The 22875-nt window shown below is 28.9% G+C and overlaps 1 protein-coding gene across 1 annotated transcript in view; it reads right to left on the bottom strand.

Moving 5' to 3' along the window:
- LOC142328366 (uncharacterized) overlaps positions 1 to 21689 on the bottom strand; it is a 68861-nt gene extending 47172 nt beyond the window's left edge. Inside the window, exon 1 of the mRNA XM_075372073.1 lies at positions 21608 to 21689. Coding sequence (XP_075228188.1) covers positions 21608 to 21689 — 82 coding nt within the window. The remainder of the gene's footprint in view (positions 1 to 21607) is intronic.
- Between the last annotated feature and the right edge of the window lie 1186 nt (positions 21690 to 22875).

Below are 22875 nucleotides of genomic sequence, written 5' to 3'. Positions count from 1 at the left end.
ACAAAATTCTATGTAAATTTGTAATTTTACTCGTTTTATAATTCAATTGGACTTGTGATTTCTCATAGACACAGAATTAATTTCCCATCAATCATAAAGAAGAAAAAAAAACAGAATTTATTTTGTTTAAATCCAATGGTACAAAGAACTAGAGCTTAAAGAAAAACATGATTTTTTATCAGGTAATAATAAAAATAAATAAAACAAAATCTTCCATACTTTACCAGCTGGATTTACATATGCTCAAATAAATATTGTAACTGTATGAATTCCATTATAATTGTGTGTAATTATGAAATAGATTACTAATTAAAAACATAGCCACCCGTAAATACTCTTAGACCGCTTGTCATAAAAGACAATATTTTATTCTGAATAATTTTACTGAATATTAAATTCAGTATTTCCTAAATATAGAAATAATTTAAAAAATTATAATATTAGTTACAAAGTTCTAGACCTACAATTTAAATATATATCATAAAAAAAAATTAAAGAAATCGTAGAAAAACTGGGATTACAAATTTCCTATTATAAAAAAAGACAGAATTTACGACAAATATTAAAAATAAACTGAAATTTCTGAAAAAAAAACGTAAAATTAAAATAGTTGAATAATTTAAATATTTTGGAGAAATGATACAGAGTACAACGCTCTGAAAAGATCCAACACAAAAATAAAAGTAAATAAAATAAAATTAGTTAACTATAAGAAAATATATTTGACAACAAATAAACACCTTTAAACGCAAAATTTAGATTCTATAACAATTAAAACAGATTTCTTATATCGTATAGAAAAAATGTTGACGACAGTCGGAGAATAATAAATTTATTCAAGAAAAAAAAAGAATCAAGAATGAAATTAAAAAATTAAAGAAATATTTTAGTTTCTAAATGTAAAAATAATTAAAACATCTTAAAAATTAAATAAAAATAACGGCCTCTATAACAAAAAAATGTGTTAAATTATTTTTATAAACTAAAAACTAAAAAAAAAAAAATTAGTTTCAATAATTCAATAATGATTTAAAGGAATTAAACATTAAAGAAGAAGTAATTTTATATTGAATTACTTTCAGAAATATAATAAAAAAATTCCATATTTTTCAGTTAAAATAAAAGGAAAAGGGGAAGAAAATTCGCCCTTTCCAAAAAAAAAAAAGAAAAAAGTGAAGTTAGTCAAAGAATCTATAAGTACTGGCAGAAGAAAAAAATAAGATGCTAAGTAAATCTGTTTTTTAATGGGATTCATAAAAAAATAAAAGAATTCGCCGAAAAACTGGGATTACAAATCTCCTATAAAAATAAAAGGAATATTAAAAATAAACAGAATTTTCTAAAAACAACGGTAAAATTATAATAGTGTAAAAATTTAAATATCTCCGAGAAATGATACAATATAACGTCCTGGGAAAATCCAACTCAGAAATAAAATTGAATTGGCCTACCAAAAAAAATATATTTAAAAAAAAAAATACGTAATTTAAAAATGTAAACAGTCCAAACAAATAAAAAAGCAATAAAAATAAATAACGCAGTTTTATCCAGTCCATTTAGGTGAATTTTTTTTCCTTAGATTCAAACAAATTCTATTTTATTACAAAAAAAAAGTCTAGTAATGTAATTATAACTGTGTCAGTTCGTTGTTACTGTTTGAATAAAAAAATTATTTGCTGTTACATTTAATCGTTAAAATTAATAAACTGTTTAATGAAATTAGTATTAATAGATTTTTTGATAATGTTATATATTTATTATTTTTCCGTTAAATCTTTGTAAATAATGTAAATATTGCGTTACTTGTAAATATTTAAATTGACATAATATTGGTTTTCTATTCTCCATACATTTTCTATAAATTCGTTATTAATTTATTTGGTCAAAATATTTAATAATAAAAAAGAAAAATTATAAATGATTAACACCCTTTTACCAAATGGCATAATTGTTTTTTAACTTTCTTTAAGTTATATAAACTTTTAAGTTTATTAAAATTAGCTGTTCAAATATCTACTGATATTTTACTAATTAATAATATTAATTATACATAAATTAATGTTTTAGCATAATTAAAAATTACATTTCTTTTTTATTAAATCAAAGAAAAAGGATTACAGATGTTAAGTTAAAAAAATAAGATAACAGTAGATTTTAAAATTTTGTTTTGCTTTACTATTATTTCATTTATTTGGTTATCATTATGAAATAAACTACATACAGCCAGTATAAATAATAAAAAAATCTTATTACAACAACAAAAAATACGAATGAAACCTATTTGTATCGCATAAAAAAATTACTAATAACAAGTCGTATTAAATAAATGGAATAAAACGGATTATTTTCATAACATTAAACAATATTTTAATAGTTAAAATATTTTTTATTTTCGGACCTGCGATTTAATAATTCAACAAAATGGTTGCATCATAAAAACAACCTTGATTACTTCTAAAAAGAAAAATACGAAAATTTTCAAGTAAGCATTGTTCTTTTGCTTTTAATGAAGTTATCAGTAACATTAGTTATTTGTATCTTTTTCATGAGCTTACTTAACATGTGCTTAACTTTTAAAAATTAAGCCATCTATTTTAAAATTATAAATAAAATAATATTAATAACACATACTTCAAAGTATCTAAAAAATAAATTATATAATAAAAGCTATTTAATTGCTTGATTTTATTATTTTTCAAAACATTTTTACAAGCGTAAATAAAAAAAATGTATAATTTTCTTAAAAGCTCTTTAATTTGTATAACGTACGATTAATTGCGGGCCATGAATAAGATAACAGACTTGCTTGTTTTAAGATAAGATAAATAAAAGTTTTATTTTTATCGATTAAGCCTAAACAAGCCATAATTAGTAAAAAAAATAAAGAAGTTTTGTTGTAATTTTTTAATTATTTAAAAACTGAATAAAATAAATTTAGGAGATTATCAGGTCCTACAATTTTTTTTTTTTTTTCATGAAATCCAGTAAAGTTTAAGTAAGGATTTCTAATATGTTGCTCCCTTAAAAAAATATTGTAAATTTGGCGTAAATAAATGTAATTTTATATAAAAAAAGCGTATAAAAACGTGTGTAAAAACTTTATGGTTACATCAGAAAATTGTTTTAATTCAATCATTTTAATCTCAATTTACTATCTTTGTGATAAAATAATTCTTTTTAATTGAAAAACAACAACCGAAAATTATTTTTTTTTCAAATTTTATGATACGTAATTAAAAAGAAAAATAAACAAAATTGATTATTTCTATATTTGTAGAAGACTTAGTGAAAATTGAACGGTGGGACTATTGTTTTGATTTTGAAAAATACAAAATTTTTTTTCATTTTGGGGACTCCCAAATTCGAAGAGAAGCATTCGGGTAAAATTAATTTTTAAGAAAATAACCCCTAAATGATGATAATAAATTTAAAAAAATAAATTTTTATAATGTTTAAAGAATACAAAGAAAGATATACAGCATTTACTTTAAATAAACAAAGATGTAATTTTTTAGACAGTGGGTGAAAATTTTTGGCTAATTTTATTTTTTTATTTTTTTTCAAGAAATACTAATGATTAAGGGCTTTCAAAAAATTAAGATATTAAATACAATGGGTAATTTGAGAGATGGATTTAAATTTAAAATAGGTTAAAATAAATTTTTTTTTACTCTGTCAATTGGAAGTGGGACGAGCAAAACATATTTATAGTGGCTTAAATATTTATTGATATAAAATATATAAATACAAAAACTCCCATTAACTTCTTTTCTGAGGCACGATATAACTAAAAAAAAGAAAAATATTTAAAGTAATTTTTTTGGAGGGAATGATATCAAACAAAATTTTTTGATAATTTGTGATTATGATAAAGAAACTTAAACTTTTGTAAAAAAAGTTTTGCAAAAGTGCCTCATTAAAGTTTTGAAATTTTATTTCAGCCAAAATACACCACCCCTTTCTCTAATTTGTTCAAAAATTAATACATCCCCCCCCCCCGAAGATAGTATCTTCTACCAAGTTTGAAGAAAATTGGTCAACAGGATTCAGAGTTCAAATACAGGCCAACATACGCACAAACATCCTTCCGGCTGACTTAAAATAATTTTTTTAGACTTGGCATTTCAAAAACATTTTTTTCGAAAATTATTTATAAAGGCACAAAACTTGGAAGACTATTTTGTTAGATTTTTCTTAGCCGATCTAAAAAAAATCTACGGTTCCCGTTATTGCTATAGCTGGTATAGCAGCTAATTTTGCTATAGACGGGAAAGTAAAATAAATTAAAAAACAAACAGGATTTGTGTTTTGAACGCTATTATGATTCTGACCTCATCTCGTGTAGAATTTAAGAAAATGTAATTTATAAATTAGGAGAAATCATAATTTTTTAATATTATTATTATTATCAATAATAACGGTAAAATTACAAATTCCAGTTTCCAAAAAATTAATTGAATTCCGAATAACTCAAATAATAAAAATGTTTTCAATGTTTTAAAACACTACTAGTCTTTTTTATTTATATACTGTCGCCTGCGTAAGAGATTTTTGTTATTACAAATTACAATTAAGCTCTTCTCATAAAATTAAATCACTTAACTATTCTTAAAGGAAAAACCTATTAATTATATTTAACCTAAGGAATCTATTATCATGCAGTCTGATAAACCTACCTGTTATCTGTTTAACGATCTTATCGGTTAAACTTATAAGAAATTATTCCATTACTTTATTGTTTTAAATATAAGTTATTTAAAAAAATCTACATCCATTGAAACCATCACTTCTTAATGATAAAATTATTTTATCTAAACTTACATTTCACAGCACAATTTATTGAACACATTATTTTTATATATTCTCATGAATAGAATTGCATTTAAATATATAACTGATTTACACAAATAGCACTTTAATAATTAGTTCTTCATGTCGGTATTTAATACCACTTTACGCTGAAATAGATAAACAGTTACGCTACAAACACAGTGTACATATACCGTTTACATGAATAGTATAAGATTTAAAAAGATACGTTTAACGTTCAATATTATTTAGATAATTTATTAACTACTCTAAAGCGACTTAATGAATGAAATGTAAGGAATACATCTTCCATGAAACTCTGAAAATACAATATTTTTCTTTTTTTTAAACAAATGCCTATTATTGAAGTGAAGATATCGGTAGAGAATCAGAAAGACCACTGGCGGCAGGAAGTTTGTTTCTTTCGTCAATAATGCCTAAACGACGAAGGTACTGCACGCCCATCTTCATGTGGCATGCACTATGACATGTCTTCGTGAGGACATGAAAGAGTCCTGGTCTGCACGGGTTGGTTGGTCTAGGCTAGATCAACATGAGTATTGTTACTCATGCGAGCGGCTAGACTAACTCTTATGTAAACATGCAATCTGCCTCGAGCTAATATCACAGGTTTACGTGACAATTCACGCCTTTACAAAAAAATAAAAATAAGGGAAAGTTATGTGTTTCCCACATTTTATCTTATATCTTGTACTTTTAATAAAGTGCAAAGTGCTTTACTCATCATTTATAATATAATAAAAATATATTACGTTTAAATCTGAATGTGAAGTTTTTTAAAATTTATGTTGCAATAGGGAAAACGATAAATCTGTCATAACATATTCTTCTATAATATTTCTTTTTTTAAATTTTACCTCAATTTTTATTTTATTTTATTTGTAGATTACAGTACTAAACATTTTGTAACCGTTATTCTCTTCTTGTAAATTAAAACAGCATAAACCAACGTGAGAATTTTTTTTTAAAGTAAATTAAAATATTTTAATCTTTCAAATGTCTAAAAACAGATAATTTAGCATACATGTTCGAAAATTCTACCATTGACACCGATGCTCTTTTTAATTCTCCTTACTTACATTTTCTGTCGCTAACCTATTAATTTCTTCGCCTTTCTTAATGTGGGCAGCAGCAATGGTAATGCAAGGGATCATTTCATCATGTACGTCTACTTTTCGCTTGTATACCTCGCATTTCATTTATTCTCATAAAGAGTAATCTAAGGCAATTAAAGTCCGATGCTCTAGATGGCCAGTTTACCAGCTCTCTATGTCCAATCCATTTACCAGTAAATTTTTCATCTAATAATTGCCTTACTTTATTCTTACTTTAATATGTTTGTACTGCGTCAAGATGATAGTAAATTTCAATTCGTTTCGCCTGTGAAAAATGTTAAAGCATTGTAAGAAATTCATTGTTCAAAAATTTCACATTATTTTTCCCCGTGCGAAGTTTTTCTAGTATGAAAGTTTTTCTATTAATTACGGTCGTTTTTAATTTTTACAAATTCGTAACATTTTTCTGATAGGTTTTGTTTTTAATAATAAAATTTGATTTTTTTTCGTTTTGCATGAAATTTATTACATTAATTTTCGCAGAATTAAATTCTCTACAAGTTTTGGTAAAAAAATTTACGAATCTATTAAACATTTAACAAAGTTATTGTACTTCAAACCTAAAAAAAACTGTTCATCAGCGAATGTTTTTTTTTGTTTTACTATGAGTATCATAAAAATTACGGGAGTTACAGCTCTGGAACGTGTTTATTCGATAAAAATATTAAATTTTCAGTATGACTTCATTTCACTGGGGGAACTGAAATCCGAACGAAAAGTTTCGCTAGCCGTAACAAAGCGTTTTCTGTATTAACGTTTTACCTTATTTCAAGCTTTTGAATCAGTTAACGAAATTATTTCCTTTTTCTCTTGAATCATTCTGTATGATAATATTTATTTCAATCACCACATTATCCAGAGATTAAACTTTAAATCCATTTAACATTTTAAAATTAATTTCTGTTTTAATCAATCCTTTCTGTTTAAACTTCCTATTCAAATTTACAAATGGTAACATTTAATTTTATTTTTTTATAGGCCTTTTCTTTCTTTTTCCTATTTAACCTCCGGTAATTACCTTTCAAATAATACTTCAGAGGATGATATGTATGAGTGTAAATGAAGTGTAGTCTTGTATAGTCTCAGTTCGACCATTCCTGAGATATGTGGTTAATTGAAACCCAACCACCAAAGAACACCGGCATCCACGATCTAGTATTCAAATCCGGGTAAAAATAACTGACTTTACTAGGACTTGAACGCTGGAACTCTCGACTTCCAAATAGGCTGATTTGGGAAGACGCGTTCACCACTAGACCAACCCGATGGGTTTTTTGTTATTGGCCTAGGTGTACTGATATTTCTCCTTCTCCTCCTCTCAAAGTCATCTGACAAAAGCACCGGAATATTTTCTAGGAATCCTAGAAAAAATTATAATTAAAAATATAAATACAGTTTCTACTAGAAATTCTTTACTATAGAGACCGAAGTTTTGGGAAAAACGGGAAAAACGGTCGGTCCTAGCGGTTTGAAAAATTTGTTCGACCCTCCTCGTTTATACGCTCTCACTGATACCCGTCAGATGATAATGTTTTTAAGTGTTCCTGGGGCGTCGGCCGGAAATTGGGGAGGGGGTGCGATTATATTAAATATTCCTAAAATTTTATAATTAAAAATAAACAAAACTAATACGTATTAAAAAGTTAAACGTTGGATACAGCCTTTTAAGGTCTACTCTAGGATGCGTCCTTAACAATCACGTCATATTCGAAATAAATTGTAATGCCGGATATTATTATGATTAAAAGGACTTGGCTAGTTTGTATTTTATGCTACCGGTTATTGCTTACAATCGTACAATCAAAATAAAATTTAGTCGACTTTTAAAGAAAAGACCGAGGCTCTCCCAACTTTTCGATGATATTTCAAAACTTCATAAAAGAATTCCCTGTCAAATCAGCAAAGCAACTCACCGTAATAATATCTACAAATGTCCCATAAGTTTCCATCCATAGTAAAAATAAACGTTTTTTTATGAAGGTCATGGTGTATCAAGAAAAGATACAAAACATAAATAATCTCAAGGAACGTATCACTATTACAAGCATAACTCCAGCAGCTAGAGTTATACTTGTAATGGCGTTCCTTGAGATAATTAATACGATGGTTATTTTTTTTTGAAGGTCCGATCGGTCACGAAATTAAAACCACAGTGAAAATAACATTTTTTTATTTGTAACAAGTACGTAGTTACGCTATTTCTCTATATAGTCGCCAATCCGGTTTAGACATTTGTCGTAGCGTGGTACCAACTTTCCAATACCCTCGTCATAGAACGGAGCCGCCTGTGTTTTCAGCCATGTTCCTACGCTGGTCTGCAGCTCGATGTCTGTGCCAAAATGTTGTCCTTCAAGCCAGCGTTTCATGTAAGCAAAGAGGTGAAAATCGGATGGAGCCAAGACCGGGCTGTACGGTGGGTGATCAAACGCTTCCCAACAAAAACGCTGCAGGAGCTTCTTAGTTACAGCTGCAGTGTGCGGCCGAGCATTGTTATGGAGAAAGATAATGTCTGATGACAACATTCCTCTCCGCTTATTCTGAATTTCCCTTCGTAGGCGTTGAAGAGTCACGCAGTATGAGGCTGACAATTTTCTCGAATTGCCTCATCCACTCGCTCAACGAGATCATCGGTTGACACTCGCTTCCTACCCTGACCGCCTGCATCATGAACATCTGTACGTCCTGCTTTAAAGTTCCTGCACCATTGTCGCACTTTGCTGTCACTGAAGTTTCACCGTACACATTACTTATTTGTCGATGAATTTCAGCCGCATTACACCCGTCAGCCTGAAGAAATCGAGTTACCGCACGCACTTCACACTTGGCGGGAGATGCTATTGTTGTAGACATGTTTACGTGGTACCTGCGTGTTCAGAACTAAACGAAGTGAGGCGGCGTGATTGAAGGCCATACTAGAGATGCTGCGCAACACATATGCACAAAGGTTCATCCGACTTTTGCTCGGGTTTTTATTTCGCGACCGATCGAACTTTGAAAAAAAATAACCCTCGTATTATTTTTCTTTTCCTGACCATGGCCTTCATAAAAAATGTTTATTTTTTCTATGTATGAAAACTTACGGGACTACTTGTTCTTCAGCAGCGGAGGACAGGCATCAATATTTTCTTAATGAGAATCCAATTTTCAGTCTAATTTGAAGTTTTAGGTTAAATTATCTCTAGCCTACCCCTAAAAAATAAAGTAGTTATTTTTACTCCTTGGCCTTTTTTTCTTAAGCACAATGTACATCAACGCTAGATCAAATATTGGGCTAAATATTCATGATTCAGTTGAGACTGAGCAATTGACAATCTTATGTAGATTTTGTTGGCTTACTATCTCTCCAGTCAACTAAGAATTTATACGTAGACTTTACCTTCGATGAAATTTTCAACTCTTTTTTCCATGCAATCAGACCGAAGACTTAAACCATCTTTTCCTTCACTGCAATATCAGTTACACGATATACGCTACACTTCCCCTAAACGTTATTTCACTAACCATTCTTCACCGAGTTATAGCTTCTGTTCACTTCACAGTTTCCATTGTAATCAAATCTATTGAGAAAACCTTTCCCACAAATAAGTTTCTTTACTCTTAAAAAAGTAAGTTTTAAACAAAAATAAATATTCAGTTCAAAGTTATAAAATATGAACTGTAAAGTATAAGCTATGGTGTATTGAAAAACAAAGATTTCATAAACTATTTAATTAATTTAATTTATATTGAATGGATAAGTAAGTTTGAATTTTTTTTATATAATGTATAATGTAGCATTCCCGTCGAGGATTCGCCTGTGCTGCATGGTTACTTGCGTTTCTCGTTGCAGACAGGAGATATTTAGCCGGTCAAGGCTCTGGTTCCTGAACCACCTAAGTTCATTAAACTTAAGCTTGCGAGAATAATAATAATAAATAAAAATTAAAGCCTGTTCAATGTATAAAAGCGATCAGTGTATTTTAATTTCTTCAGAGCAACAGTTTGGTCAGTACAGGATCGACTAATTGGTTTTAGATTTTAGATTTAGCGGCTTTACTCGCGAAACACTTAATCGGAATTACAAATGTAAATTATTGTAACAATGTTTTCAAATCTCATAAAGATAGATACAATAGCGGCAGCATAAAACGTAAAAATTGTTTTTTACTCCTTAAAATAATAAAATTTAAAAAAACCCGAAAATGGGTTGTAGATATTTATCTGAAAAGAATTTATTTGTAAACCAAAATCGAATGAATATCACGTTTAGTGTAGTCAGAAATGGTTAAAATTTGCAATCATTGATCGAAACACTTTTACCTTTCTTCACCCTTTCAAAGTCGAATTTCAAAATATCTAGAAATTGATTTTTAAACATTCACATGAAGATGATACACACCAAAAAATGAAGTTGATATCTTCATTTACCGAAAAATTAAAAAAGAGTCGATTTCATTGTTACTTCATTTTAACCATTAAAACTCGGAATTTCAAAAAATCCTCTCTTAGTGTATACAAATTTTCATCAATTTATTATCTTCAGTAGTTTTCTGTGGGCGTTGATTATGAATCACTCGCATGTTCTTTTATATAAATAAAGTAGCAGACCCGTCGTGGCTTCGCCCGTGCTATTTGGTAACTTGCGGTTTCCTGTCACGGTCGAAGGATGTTTAGACGGTCAGGGCTCACTTCACTCGCCCTTCCCGTCTAGCCAGAGGGAAGGGCTCTGCCCACTGGATCACTTGTGTTTATTAACCTCATGCGTGTAGGAATAATAATGATAAATAAAAATTAAAGCCTGTTCAATTTATAAAAATTATGAGTGTAATATAATTTCTTCACAGCAACAATTTGATCAGTACAGGCACTTTGAGTGATCTAGAATGTGGGTTTCAAAACAGTCGGCCTCCATATAAAAAAATATTAGTCTTAACTGGTTGCCCGTACTTAGTACAGGTAAAAATATATTCTGCCCGGTTCTTATCGTTACCCGACAAGCACCACTAGGAAGAGACCATACATCGTTTCTCATTTTTTTTTTAAATTAATTACTTTTATTTTATGTTTTTTGGTCAAGTAACCGGAGGCAGATGCAGTCAGTTATGTTGTACATGAGGTAACAGTGGCTGTATTGTTTGATCCGCATCGTTGTACCCCGTCGCCACCCTTAAAAAATCGAAATACAAAAATCCCGAAAATTGTTTTTAGAAATTAACCTGAAGAGTATTTGCAAGCCCCAATATAGAGAATATCTCGTTCAGTATAATTGTAAATGGGTAAAATTTACAATTACTGTTCAAATTTTTCTTACTTTCTTCCCCCCTTTTAAGGGTGAATTTTGAAAACAATTTAGAATTTTGTTTTTAAATATTTACATGAAAATTACACATACCAAAAATGAAGTTGATATCTTTATTGTTACAGAAAAATTAAAAAATGTAGCCGGGTTTCAAAGAAATATATATAAATCCATTTTTACCCTTTAAGCTTGAATTTCAACAAAAAAATCTAGTTTTTAGATATTCACATAAAAGTTTAGACACACAAAAATCCAGTTGATATCTTCTTTTTATTGCAAGACGAACAATTAAAAAATGTTGTTGGAATTGTAAGAAGATGGAGCTTGTCGTATGCTAATCATGCGAAACTTTTTCCACATATAACCCATTGTCGTATTAAGTAAATTTGAAGTTTTTCTTAACCTTAAGATGGAAATTCTTTTTATTCTCTGCTTATCACCGGTGAAATCTACTTCCGTCTTCCGGCGTGCCGAAAGAGATTTTTTTTTGTAATTAATTATGTATTTTGTGATGCTGCTTTATTCAACATTTTGCCCTGGTTTCCCTTGTTCCATCTAAGCAAATTTGGAGCAGTACCTTTTTTTATTTGAATAGAAGCCTACCCATTATACCCAGTCCTGATGTGATCTGTATAATGTATTATATTATATAACCCCCATCTATCAGAATAAAAAAAGGATTTATTTACAGAGAATTTCTGGAAGAACTAGCTCAAGCGTTGGACAAAACATTCAATTTTTAATTTAAACTCCATTAACTTACAAACATATATATATTAGCAAATTACTGTAATATATTGTTTTTTTAACTGTTACATTTATTACACAAAAAAACATATATGTATTTTTTATTTCCTACACGAAATGGTTCCTTTTTATAATTAATAAAACTTCTATGTTGATTAGAATAGGTAACTAAATGTTCTGATTTTTTTATTTATTTACGAAGGCTTTGATTGTCTGTCTGAAATTGCAATTTAGTAATTAAATTAATTATATAATAAAATAATAATTAAAATTACTTTATTAATACAATCACAATAGAATCGGTGAACTATAACAAAATAGTAGTATATAAAATTATATATTTAAAATGTAGATTGAAAAAGATAAATACAGATTTGAAATAGGATACTAGTAATTATAAACAGAAATTTAGGTTTAATTAAAGTGAATATGTTACCATGCAAATATTATTTGCACGGATGTGAATAAACTCGTTTTGGCTGTTAGCAAAATTAAATATTAAATTTAGCAGTTAAATTTAATCATATTCCTGTTTATATAAGAATGTATATATAAGTAATACGTAATAAATTATCAATAGATATTACTAACTTTTTTATTATTATTATTATTACAGATAAATGAAAATAATATTAGTGAAACTTACAAAATACTACTCCAACGTCATTTCGTGAAATATGAAATATACCAGATGACTAAAAAAAAAAAAAAAATAATAATAAATTATTGATAATTAAATAATAGAGTTTGTTAACTACAAGTAGTATTTAAATTATTCAAGTAAAAAATAATCAATCAAATATGAAAGATAATTAGTTATTTTAAACACTATTTTAACTGTTATGTAACAATAACTGTTGTAAGCGATGTACGTGAATAAAAAATCTCATAGAAAAAACATGGCAATTCTCACTAACAAAAATGTTTTATTTCATACTTATTTGGGAAAGTCATAAATGAAGTTATTTCCAGAGATGAATATAATTTTCATATCAGTATGTTAAACCTTCCAAATTACTGGAGATATTAAACCCACAAGTGACATCTTAATTATGTTCACTACTTATATTTTGAATATCATTATTCTTAAAGAAAAATACTTGGTCATTATTTCAGGTGATTCACACGCGTCATAACTACAGACCAAATTATATGCAAAATAAAAATCTTGAAATATGCATGCCAATATGCATGAAAAGTGTTAAAATATGCAACTTTAAATAATAAAGAAATAGTCATTTTTAGTTTTTTTATTTCAAAATCAGCACACAATTAATTAAGTAGTTGAATAACATATCGATAAGTTTGATAATTAACAATTATTTAACATTTTATTAATTTTGTAATAAACAGTCAGAGGTAATATTCCGCGGCTGCTAAGTGCACTCTAAGAGCCGTACAGCTAATAGGTCGGCCGGCTACAACGTAAGATTTCATTTATTAACAAGATACCCTACAAAAAATTATTGTAAATATAGCGAAAATATGCTTCATCACTACATTTTAAAGAAAATATACAATAACCGGAGAGATTAGGCTTAATATCCAAATATGTAAATGCATATAATCCGGTCTCTAGTTATAACCATACGTAAGACTTAGATTACAGTATGACTCAAATAATTAATATATTCCATTTTCAGTTATTAAATAATGAATTCTATTTTATACTGCATTATAACTAAATTATAAGGATGTTAAAGTATAAGAATTTAAATGATAATAATATATCCATCAGAATCATAATAATGGGTATACAGAAAAAAATATTAGCGTTTTAATTTGTTATAATATCTCTTTGATGAGGTGTACAGTGTTGATGTAAGGCTATCATCAAACGGTAAAAAGGACAGTTTTGTCATGGGTGCATGGCAAATAAAACTAATTGATTCCGCTTGACAGCGCCACTAGCAAAGATGGCGACTCCATCAAAGAAAGGCTTCTTTATTTTGCAATCTGCTAAATATGAATGTATAGTTACAGTTCAACGTGCGTTCCGTAGAAATTTTAACTGTGATCCTTTACGTGGCGGTAACGTTCGTCAGTGTAAAAAGAAGAATAGATACGAGACGAGCGAAAGTATCTGAAGAAAATGTTGAACGTGTCAATGAATCATTACTACTTAATAATAAAAAATTTGTTTTGCATGTCAGCCGCGAGTTAAAGATACTTGACTGATGTATTCATATTTAATGATATTTATTTTCCCTACGGCGTTGATTGACATTTCCATGACGGGTTCGCAACTGGAATTTTCTTATCTGATAATTTTTTCACAGAAGAATACAGAGACTTTTGCGCGTTTTTGTGCTTTAATTATACGAATAACATAGCGTAGTTTCATAATTATTGAATATGAAAATATCGAACTATTTATTTATTTAGTTAAATATTATTTTTAATTAAATACCTATTGTGCATGGGTCTTTTTTTAATTTTTTTTTTTTTTTACTTATTTAATATCGAATACATTTCATCAGATTCTTTTAGTATCTATGTACTTGTTTAAATTGGTTGGTTACTAATTAAATTGTTAAAGAAATATGTTATATAGAGTGAGTTTCTTCGTTTCTTCGAAGAAACTTTCAGGACGTGTTCAACTGATGAAAATAATGAAAAACGTTCATATAAACATAGGTCTACAAACGCTTTGTTTTCGAGTTGGTTAGCAAAAGATTTCGCCCGGATTTCAACACTTCTAATAAAAAGAAACCCTTCTGTAATTTTTGGGATCTTAACTAAGGAGTAATGTTGGTGTTTTCTTATGTAATTTGAGCTGGGAAATAGGATAAAACAGGTTCTAATTTTTAAAAATTTACTTTTTTGGGCTATATTTACATTAATTTTCTCAGAATACAATTCTCTAAACGTTTTGTTAGTAAATCTTCCGCATGTATTAGTCTTTTAACAAAGCTATTGTACTACAAACCCAAAAAAAACTTGTTTTTCGACACCGAATATTGTGTTTTACATCGGACATCTTAAAAACTACCGGAGTTACAGTCCTGAACCTGTTTTTGATGGATATATATATATATAACGATTCTGATGGATATATTATTACTATTGAAATTCTTATAAATTTAACATCCTTCTAACTGAATTATAATGTAGTATAAAATAGAATTCATTATTTAATAACTGAAAAGGGATATATTAATTATTTCAGTCATATTGTAATCTAAATCTTCTGATCTTAATTGATGTACACGTTCTCTAGTTTTCAAATTTTATCTCTCTTTAAATTAATCATTATTCTTTCCTTGGGCTTAACGTTTCTTCCTTTTTAAATTTATAATCTCTTATAAATCTCTTATAAGTGATATAAATCACTTTTGTTTTAACTTTTTTTTTTATTTAAAAATATTGATTTATTAATAATTATTTACCTCTGATTGTAAAATATTTTTTACAATAAATAATAATTCAATAACAATAAAAAAAATGTACGAAAAAACATCTTAAGTTATTAATGAAATAACAATTTATGTACTTTTAAAAATAAATAAATATGTAATTTAATAGGAGTAAAAGGAATTCATATGGTGTCCACAACAGATTTTTTTAAATGATAAAGGATCCCTTCGTAATCCCGTTCTATTGCTGAATGATATTTGCAACAGAAAAAAAAGGAACTGGTTAAAAAACACTTTTCCGCTATACAGCAAACGTACTCGCTGTTTATAGACATTAAAAAGTTTTTTTTTGTCTTCAGTCATTTGACTTGTTTGATGCAGCTCTTCAAGTTTCCCTATCTAGTGCTAGTCGTTTCATTTCAGTATACTCTCTACATCCTACTTCCCTAACAATTTGTTTTACATATTCCAAACGTGGCCTGCCTACACAATTTTTTCCTTCTACCTATCCTTCCAACATTAAAGCGACTATTCCAGGATGCCTTAGTATGTGGCCTATAAGTCTGTCTCTTCTTTTAACTATATTTTTCCAAATGCTTCTTTCTTCATCTATTTGCCCCAATACCTCTTCATTTGTCACTTTATCCACCCATCTGATTTTTAACATTCTCCTATAGCACCGCATTTCAAAAGCTTCTAATCTTTTTTTCTCAGATACTCCGATCGTCCAAGTTTCACTTCCATATAAAGCGACCTCTAAACATATACTTTCAAAAATGTTTTCCTAATATTTAAATTAATTTTTGATGTAAACAAATCATGTTTCTGACTGAAGGCTCATTTCGCCTGTGCTATTCGGCATTTTATATCGCTCCTACTTCGTCCGTTTTTAGTAATTCTACTTCCCAAATAACAAAATTCTTCTACCTCCATAATCTTTTCTCCTCATATTTTCACATTCAGTGGTCCATCTTTGTTATTTCTAATACATTTCATTAAAAAGTTGTGTAAATAATAGGAATTTTTTCATTGTATTATTAAATAGGACAATCTATAGTACAACTGATAAGAACAGTACACACAAATGATCTGTAGGTTCCCAGGAAACAGCACAAATCCACTTTTTAAAAATAAAAGACAGCGAAAGCTGTCTTTCGCGTAAATTCGCACTTCTGAAGTAAAAGTAATGTGTTACACGTATATAATTGATAAAACTGTATAACTGACATCAAAATTATAAATAATTGTATATTATGACCAGTTATCGAATTTTAATAGATTCCAAAAAAGTTAATAGGCATTTTAATGGTTTGATAAATAATTACATAAAGAATAGATAAAATATATTTTCTTATAAGTATACATTTTACTTTCATTAAATACAAGTCATAAATTCTACCCCTTTTTAATTTTATTTTTTTTATTTTTGCCGGGCATAATTTTTTATAGCTCTAATTTTGAAGATGCTGTTTTTAAAAAACAGATGAGACTAGTAAGTCTCATCTGTTTTTTAGCAGGGTTTCGTTCCATTGATTAATTGTATTAAACTAACAGAAAAACCGTAATGAGCAAAAATCGATGTTTTTTTTCAAGAGAACGTTCTTTTTTTCGATTAGTTTGTTTTGTAGACCTGTCTATATGTCAGTTTCGATAAATTTATAAAACTAAAAAGTTTAAAATAATTTTTTTTCTTTCAAATGAACCAAAATAAAAAGTAAACAAAATAAATTTAAAAAAAATTACATTGAAAAGAAAAAAATAATTTTCCACTACCGCCCTCAATAGAATATCTTTGAAACTTATTTTTTTGAAGTCTGAACCAAATTTCAAAGTTCGTAACCCATATCTCATGCATTCATTTAAAACATAAATTCATTTAAACTATAAAACTAGTAATTCTTTTAAAATTCTCCACAGCCTCAAAAAATAAATTAAAAATATTTTATTGAGAGCATAGCAGAATTTTTTTTCTTTTCAGTGCAATTTAAAAATTTTTTTAAAGTTGTTCAATTTTTAAAAAATAAAGTTTTTGAGTTTTTTTTTGTCTATATAAGTGGAAAATTTGAATGTTTTTGCGGATTTTAATGAAATTTTACAAAACCTTTTAAGATTTAAAATTTTTGGGTGTAAAAATTATCGATATGCTTATAGAATTAACAATAATCATAATGTAGAAAAATCATTGCTAGTGTGTTGATTTGAAAACTATTCTATGAAACACTCACTAAATTGAAAAGTAAACCCTAAATTGGGACAGTGTTTAAATTTAAAGAGTCGTAAAGAACTCAATTCTACGACTAACTCTGCATCTGTGTGACTAACGATCATCAGAATGATGATCGTTAGTCACACAGATGCAGATGTGATTTTAGGCACTCCGATATTAAATAAAACGTAAAGTGTCCAATGTTCATAAATATACTGAATCGATCCAGTTAACACCTACATGAATGATTTTTTACTTATTTTAGCTATTAAATTTTTCTGGTTGATCAAATTTTTTGTTTTGATTCTTACCTGTGTATTTTATTGTTAAATCTCTAATGACTAAATTATTATATTTTTTTTTTTGCGTTCTTCTGTTTATAAACTTTATTTTATACGTGTATAAAAGCAATTATTAAAATTATACCAAAAATACAGGCTTATTTATTTTTTTATATTTTAAATAGAAAAAAAATTTGCCAGAAGGTATTTTTTCCCCTCTATCAGTAGACTAATTCAATATATATCGTGACTGATTCTAGTTAAAAAAAAAAAAATCAAGATTTCTGGGCTTGGCTTTCATTTGGTGGTTAAATGTGGGATGTAAAATAAACTAAAGAAAGAAATAGCAGCTAAGAGAATTCATTTCGTGCAACTTAAAGATAATAGGAATATAAGACCTCGATTCTTTGTAACTATTATATATATATATATATATATATATATATATATATATATATATATCCCTCATTATTTCGAAGTAATTTACTTAATAATTGTCTCGGCAACTAGATAAACCTTAACTTTTGTATGCGTTTCCCCGCGGGTACACCCAGTCAGTCCCATCAAACCAATTTAACTGTCAAAGACATGTCAAACTACAGGCAAAATGATCTCTGTAATTCAGTTCCCTCTCCACCATTTTCATTCACTTCCCCTCCATTTTTAGTTCATCCTCTCAATTTATGCTTTTGTCTTGTACCGCAAAACAAAAACATATATTCCCATAATTTTATAGTAAACAATTTGTATTATTATATATCAGATTGATGGTTGTGTTTAACCATCGATAAAGAAAAAAAATTTACACCGAGTCCATAATGCGAAATGAAAATGCATTATTATTATTATTATTATTATTATTATTATTATTATTATTATTATTATTATTATTATTATTATTACTATTGTTGTTGTTGTTATTGTTGTTGTTATTTCCGTTTTGGTATCAAGTTAGATTTTTAATAATATAGAAAAATAGATTTTGTATATGAGCCGAGTAACTTTTCTGTGGCGTAGAAAAGATAAGAGAAATTTCATATCTAATATGAATTAAGATTCAGTCATCTGAAAACCCAGAATTTGTTTTTCCCTAATCTTTATGCCATTGATTTGAGGAAAAACTCTACTCCAGCAACTCATCACTGGGTGTTAGAACTTATTTTTTCCAAGGCTTGATCCATATTTACCTGAAAATTATCCTTGACATCAGTTTATATTTCCACCATGTTAAATGGTTTTTTTATAGTTTAAATATCCAACGAATTATGTTGTTTTCCAACAAGAAATCGGTAATATTTAAGAACAGTTGCAATACGTTTTTCAGGTATTTGTACAATTTATAATCGGGAGGTTAATCAAATTATTTTTTTAAAAATAATACTTGAATTTCTGTTCACCTCAACATAGAATTTTTGGGCGTCTTATTAAATGGAATAAAAAAATTTTGCAAACGTGATCAAAAAGTATAGTTTTGTTTGAAAGCGTCTTAATCAATTGCTAACTTGGTATCGTTGTCAAATATTTATTATACAGAGTATCTCAAAAAAAAGTGCAAACAGCTTGAAAAATAATATTCTACTAAAGAAAACAATGAGATACATGATGATTTTTTAACTTAACGATCACCGTTAACATCAATTCGCCAACGGCAATGGTTTAATATACAGCGACATGCTAATTGTATTTTATCTAACTGTACAGCTAATGTGTTAAAATTTCGACTTTCTGTTTCAACTGCTTCCTTGATTTTGTAACACTTGGTGTATTTTAAAACACCCCAAAGAAAGAAGAAGTCCATAGGTGTTAAGTCTGGAGATCGAGCCGGAAACTCCGAAGCAGTTCGTCTCCGTCCTGCATAAAGCTCAAGAAATTCTATCACATCACGATGATAATGAAGTGAAGCCCCATGGTTGTTGAAGTAGTAAACATTTCTTCATCAATAAAAAGGTTACGTAGAGCAGGAATAACTTGTAGCATTTGTAAATAAGAGTTGCCCCTGATGTTCCCCTCGAAGAAAAATGGCCCAACAATCCTTTTAAAAAGTAAACCACACCATATTGTTAAGCCTGGTAATTTAACGGGTTTCTGTTCAATTATGTGTAGATTTACTGCATAAATATTATTATTCAGTAACAGTATTATAATATTGTTACCAAGAAACAGTATTGGATTATGCTGTTAGATTTAGGCATAAATACTGTTATGCCTATTAATGTTCCATCAAGATTAAAAACGGGTTCATCCGATCAAGCAATTAAATTTTCAAACCCTTAACGTGTTCATGCTTGTCCCGGCACCATGTGTCACAAAACTGTACTCATCTATCTGGATCATCTTAATTTAATACATGTAGAAGTCTTGAGATCTATGGTTTCCACTTTTTGATTCGTAAAATTGTGTGAATACTGTCTTTTTTAAAACAGGTCTTACGAAAACTTTGCCTGAGAGATTTCTTTGGGGATTACGTGCAGTGATGGCATTTTTATTACATTCGGTCGTTTTTCAGGTTTAACTTAATACTTGTAAAATAGCTTGTTTTTGAATGCTTAATTAAAAGTGTGTTGGAGAAGTAAAGGTAAAATCTCTGTTTTGACTGCTGTGTGGATGTGTATCGCGTGGGTGTTGTGGATATTAGAAGCTTTGTCCTGTTTTCTGCAGGGTTATTGTGCGATGTTGTTGTCGGTGTTTGTATTTGACGTGCTGTATGTGTTGCTTCCAGTGGTGATGTTCGTGTGGTGTGTGACATTTGTTCGTTTGTTATGACTGCGTGTGCGGGCGATTCTCCCTTCTTCTGATAAAATGTTTTTATAAGCAGTCCCAGGAAGGGGGGAAACCAGAGGTGGAGGATTAGTCGGTAGTGCGCAGGTATACATACGCCCTTGGTTATAACTGGCAGAACCTGTTAGCGAGCCCGACACTGCTTAAGCGCCCGTAAATGTGGTTCCTCCACCTCAAAAAAAATGACAACAATACAAAACATTAGTACTCGTGCAACAGAAGATAATAAAACAAAATACAACTTTTTTGCAGTCATTAAACAGAATTAAATTCTCTAATATGTGAAGCATTACTTCAAAAAGATCTTCGTTTTTGTCTCTGCATCTCCATAAAAATTCACACAAATAGGAGTCCATTAAATCTCTGGATGTTCCTTTTCTTTTTTTTTTGTTTCGTTGTTTGACACACATCCACAAATTCTCAGTATTTTGTGTTATCCTGTCTCAGGATTCATAAAATTTTCAGAACGGTTCTCGATGAGTGTTGAAAGTTGTAGTCTTCTAAATGAGGAATATCATCATAAGATTTCCATTTATCAGATATTTACCTTTTTCGAAACAAGCTTTAATTATAATTAGTAAAGTGTCTTTCGATCCGGAACAGCTGTTTTGTTTCTCTATAGATTTCAACGAAAATCCACTGGTTTGGTAGAATTCTTCCTCTAATGTATTTTCGTTTTGAGAAAAAACCCGTCGATCTCCGCTTTCATGCCGAGACCGCCAATTTTTATCGGATTTTTCAATAGATTATCAAGACAAACTTCACGCAAATAGTTCTTCCGATTAGTGATACTTTCAGTTTCCATGTTCATTTCTTTGAGACAAAATTAGGTTAATGCATATTCTTTAACCCAGCAATAAATAAACAAAATAATGTTTTCAAGTGTTAAACTGGTGCCTTCTAATCGTGTATTTTTTCTTGCATGTATATTTTGGTGACATGATTGTTTACTGCACAACAGGCGAATACTGTTTGCACTACAATTTCATTTCATGCTTCTTTTTACAATATCTTACAGTGTGCAATATTTTTCTTTCTTGCAAAACTTTCAGGGCTATTAACATCTCGAACAACTGAAAGAAAAATGTACGGAGCCATTCTATTCAGCGATAAAATAACAAACATGACACAAGTTGTCAGCAGAAATTAATACGAATACAGGTATCTTTGGAGAGTATAAGAATTATTGCTTATAAATATAAATATAATCTAACCAAATTCGATTTACGCTCGTTTCGCTCGCTAACCTTGACTAATGAGCGTAGGTTATGTTTGGTTAAGTTAAATTTTTAATTTCTCTCTGTGTATAAAATCTATAAAAATCTTAAAAAATGAAAATTGCGTAAGCGTACTAAAATTGAAAAAGTGGCTGCCGGATTCCAAAAAGAACCGGTTTCTTCGTCCAGACTTTTCCTGGATTATATTTTGCTCTCTTCCATTAGCTTCGAACTCGCCACGGATTCTAGCAGTTGTCACTCTCGTTGGTGGTGGTGTTCCGAATTCTGTTGCCCAAAGTCTTGGAATCTCTGGTAATTTGGTTAACGTTTTCTTACGAAATTAAAAGCCCTTTTACACTTAATTTTAATATCTATTTTTCATATCTCTCTTTTTCTGTTTAGCCTTCGGAACTACCGTAGGTATTATTACATCAGAGGATGAATGAGGATGATATTTATATGAATATAAATGAACAGTATTCTTGTACAGTCGCAGTTCGACCATTCCTGAGATGTGTGGTTAATTGAAACCCAATCACCAAAGAACACCGGTATCCACGATCTAGTATTGAAATCCGTATAAAAGTAACTGTCTTTACTAGGATTTGAACGTTAGAACTCTCGACTTCGAAATCAGATGATTTGCGATGATGATGACTAGACCAGCTCGGTGGGCTATTTTTCATATTTGTTTTTTTAAATATTCTGTTTTTTATGTGTTTCAGATTTATATCCAGTACCTTTTTTAAATTTATTTACTAATTTTTGTTACCTGGTCTTAAATTCTAAATTCATATTTTATGTTTCTCTCTGTCATATATGCCGAAGAAATTTGATTAAGTACTTAAAATTTTAAGTTTTAAAATCAGAAAAAATATAGTTTATTTATGTGTAATTCATAATAAATAAGATGCAATGTTTTTGTGTTTTATATTTCAAGTGCAAGTTTTCGTTGTGGTTTAAGTCAAATATGTTATCCTCATGAACATGCTTACCATTGATGAAACACTGCAAAGTACAGGGTTATCATAAAAGAATGGTGCGATTTCAGTAATTCATAGGAAGAT

The sequence above is a fragment of the Lycorma delicatula genome, chromosome 7 (assembly GCF_047948215.1).
Source record: "Lycorma delicatula isolate Av1 chromosome 7, ASM4794821v1, whole genome shotgun sequence".
In the NCBI taxonomy this organism is placed as follows: Eukaryota; Metazoa; Arthropoda; class Insecta; order Hemiptera; family Fulgoridae; genus Lycorma; species Lycorma delicatula.
The sequence above is the reverse complement of the archived record's forward strand: the minus strand, read 5'-3'. Positions and strand labels throughout refer to the sequence as shown.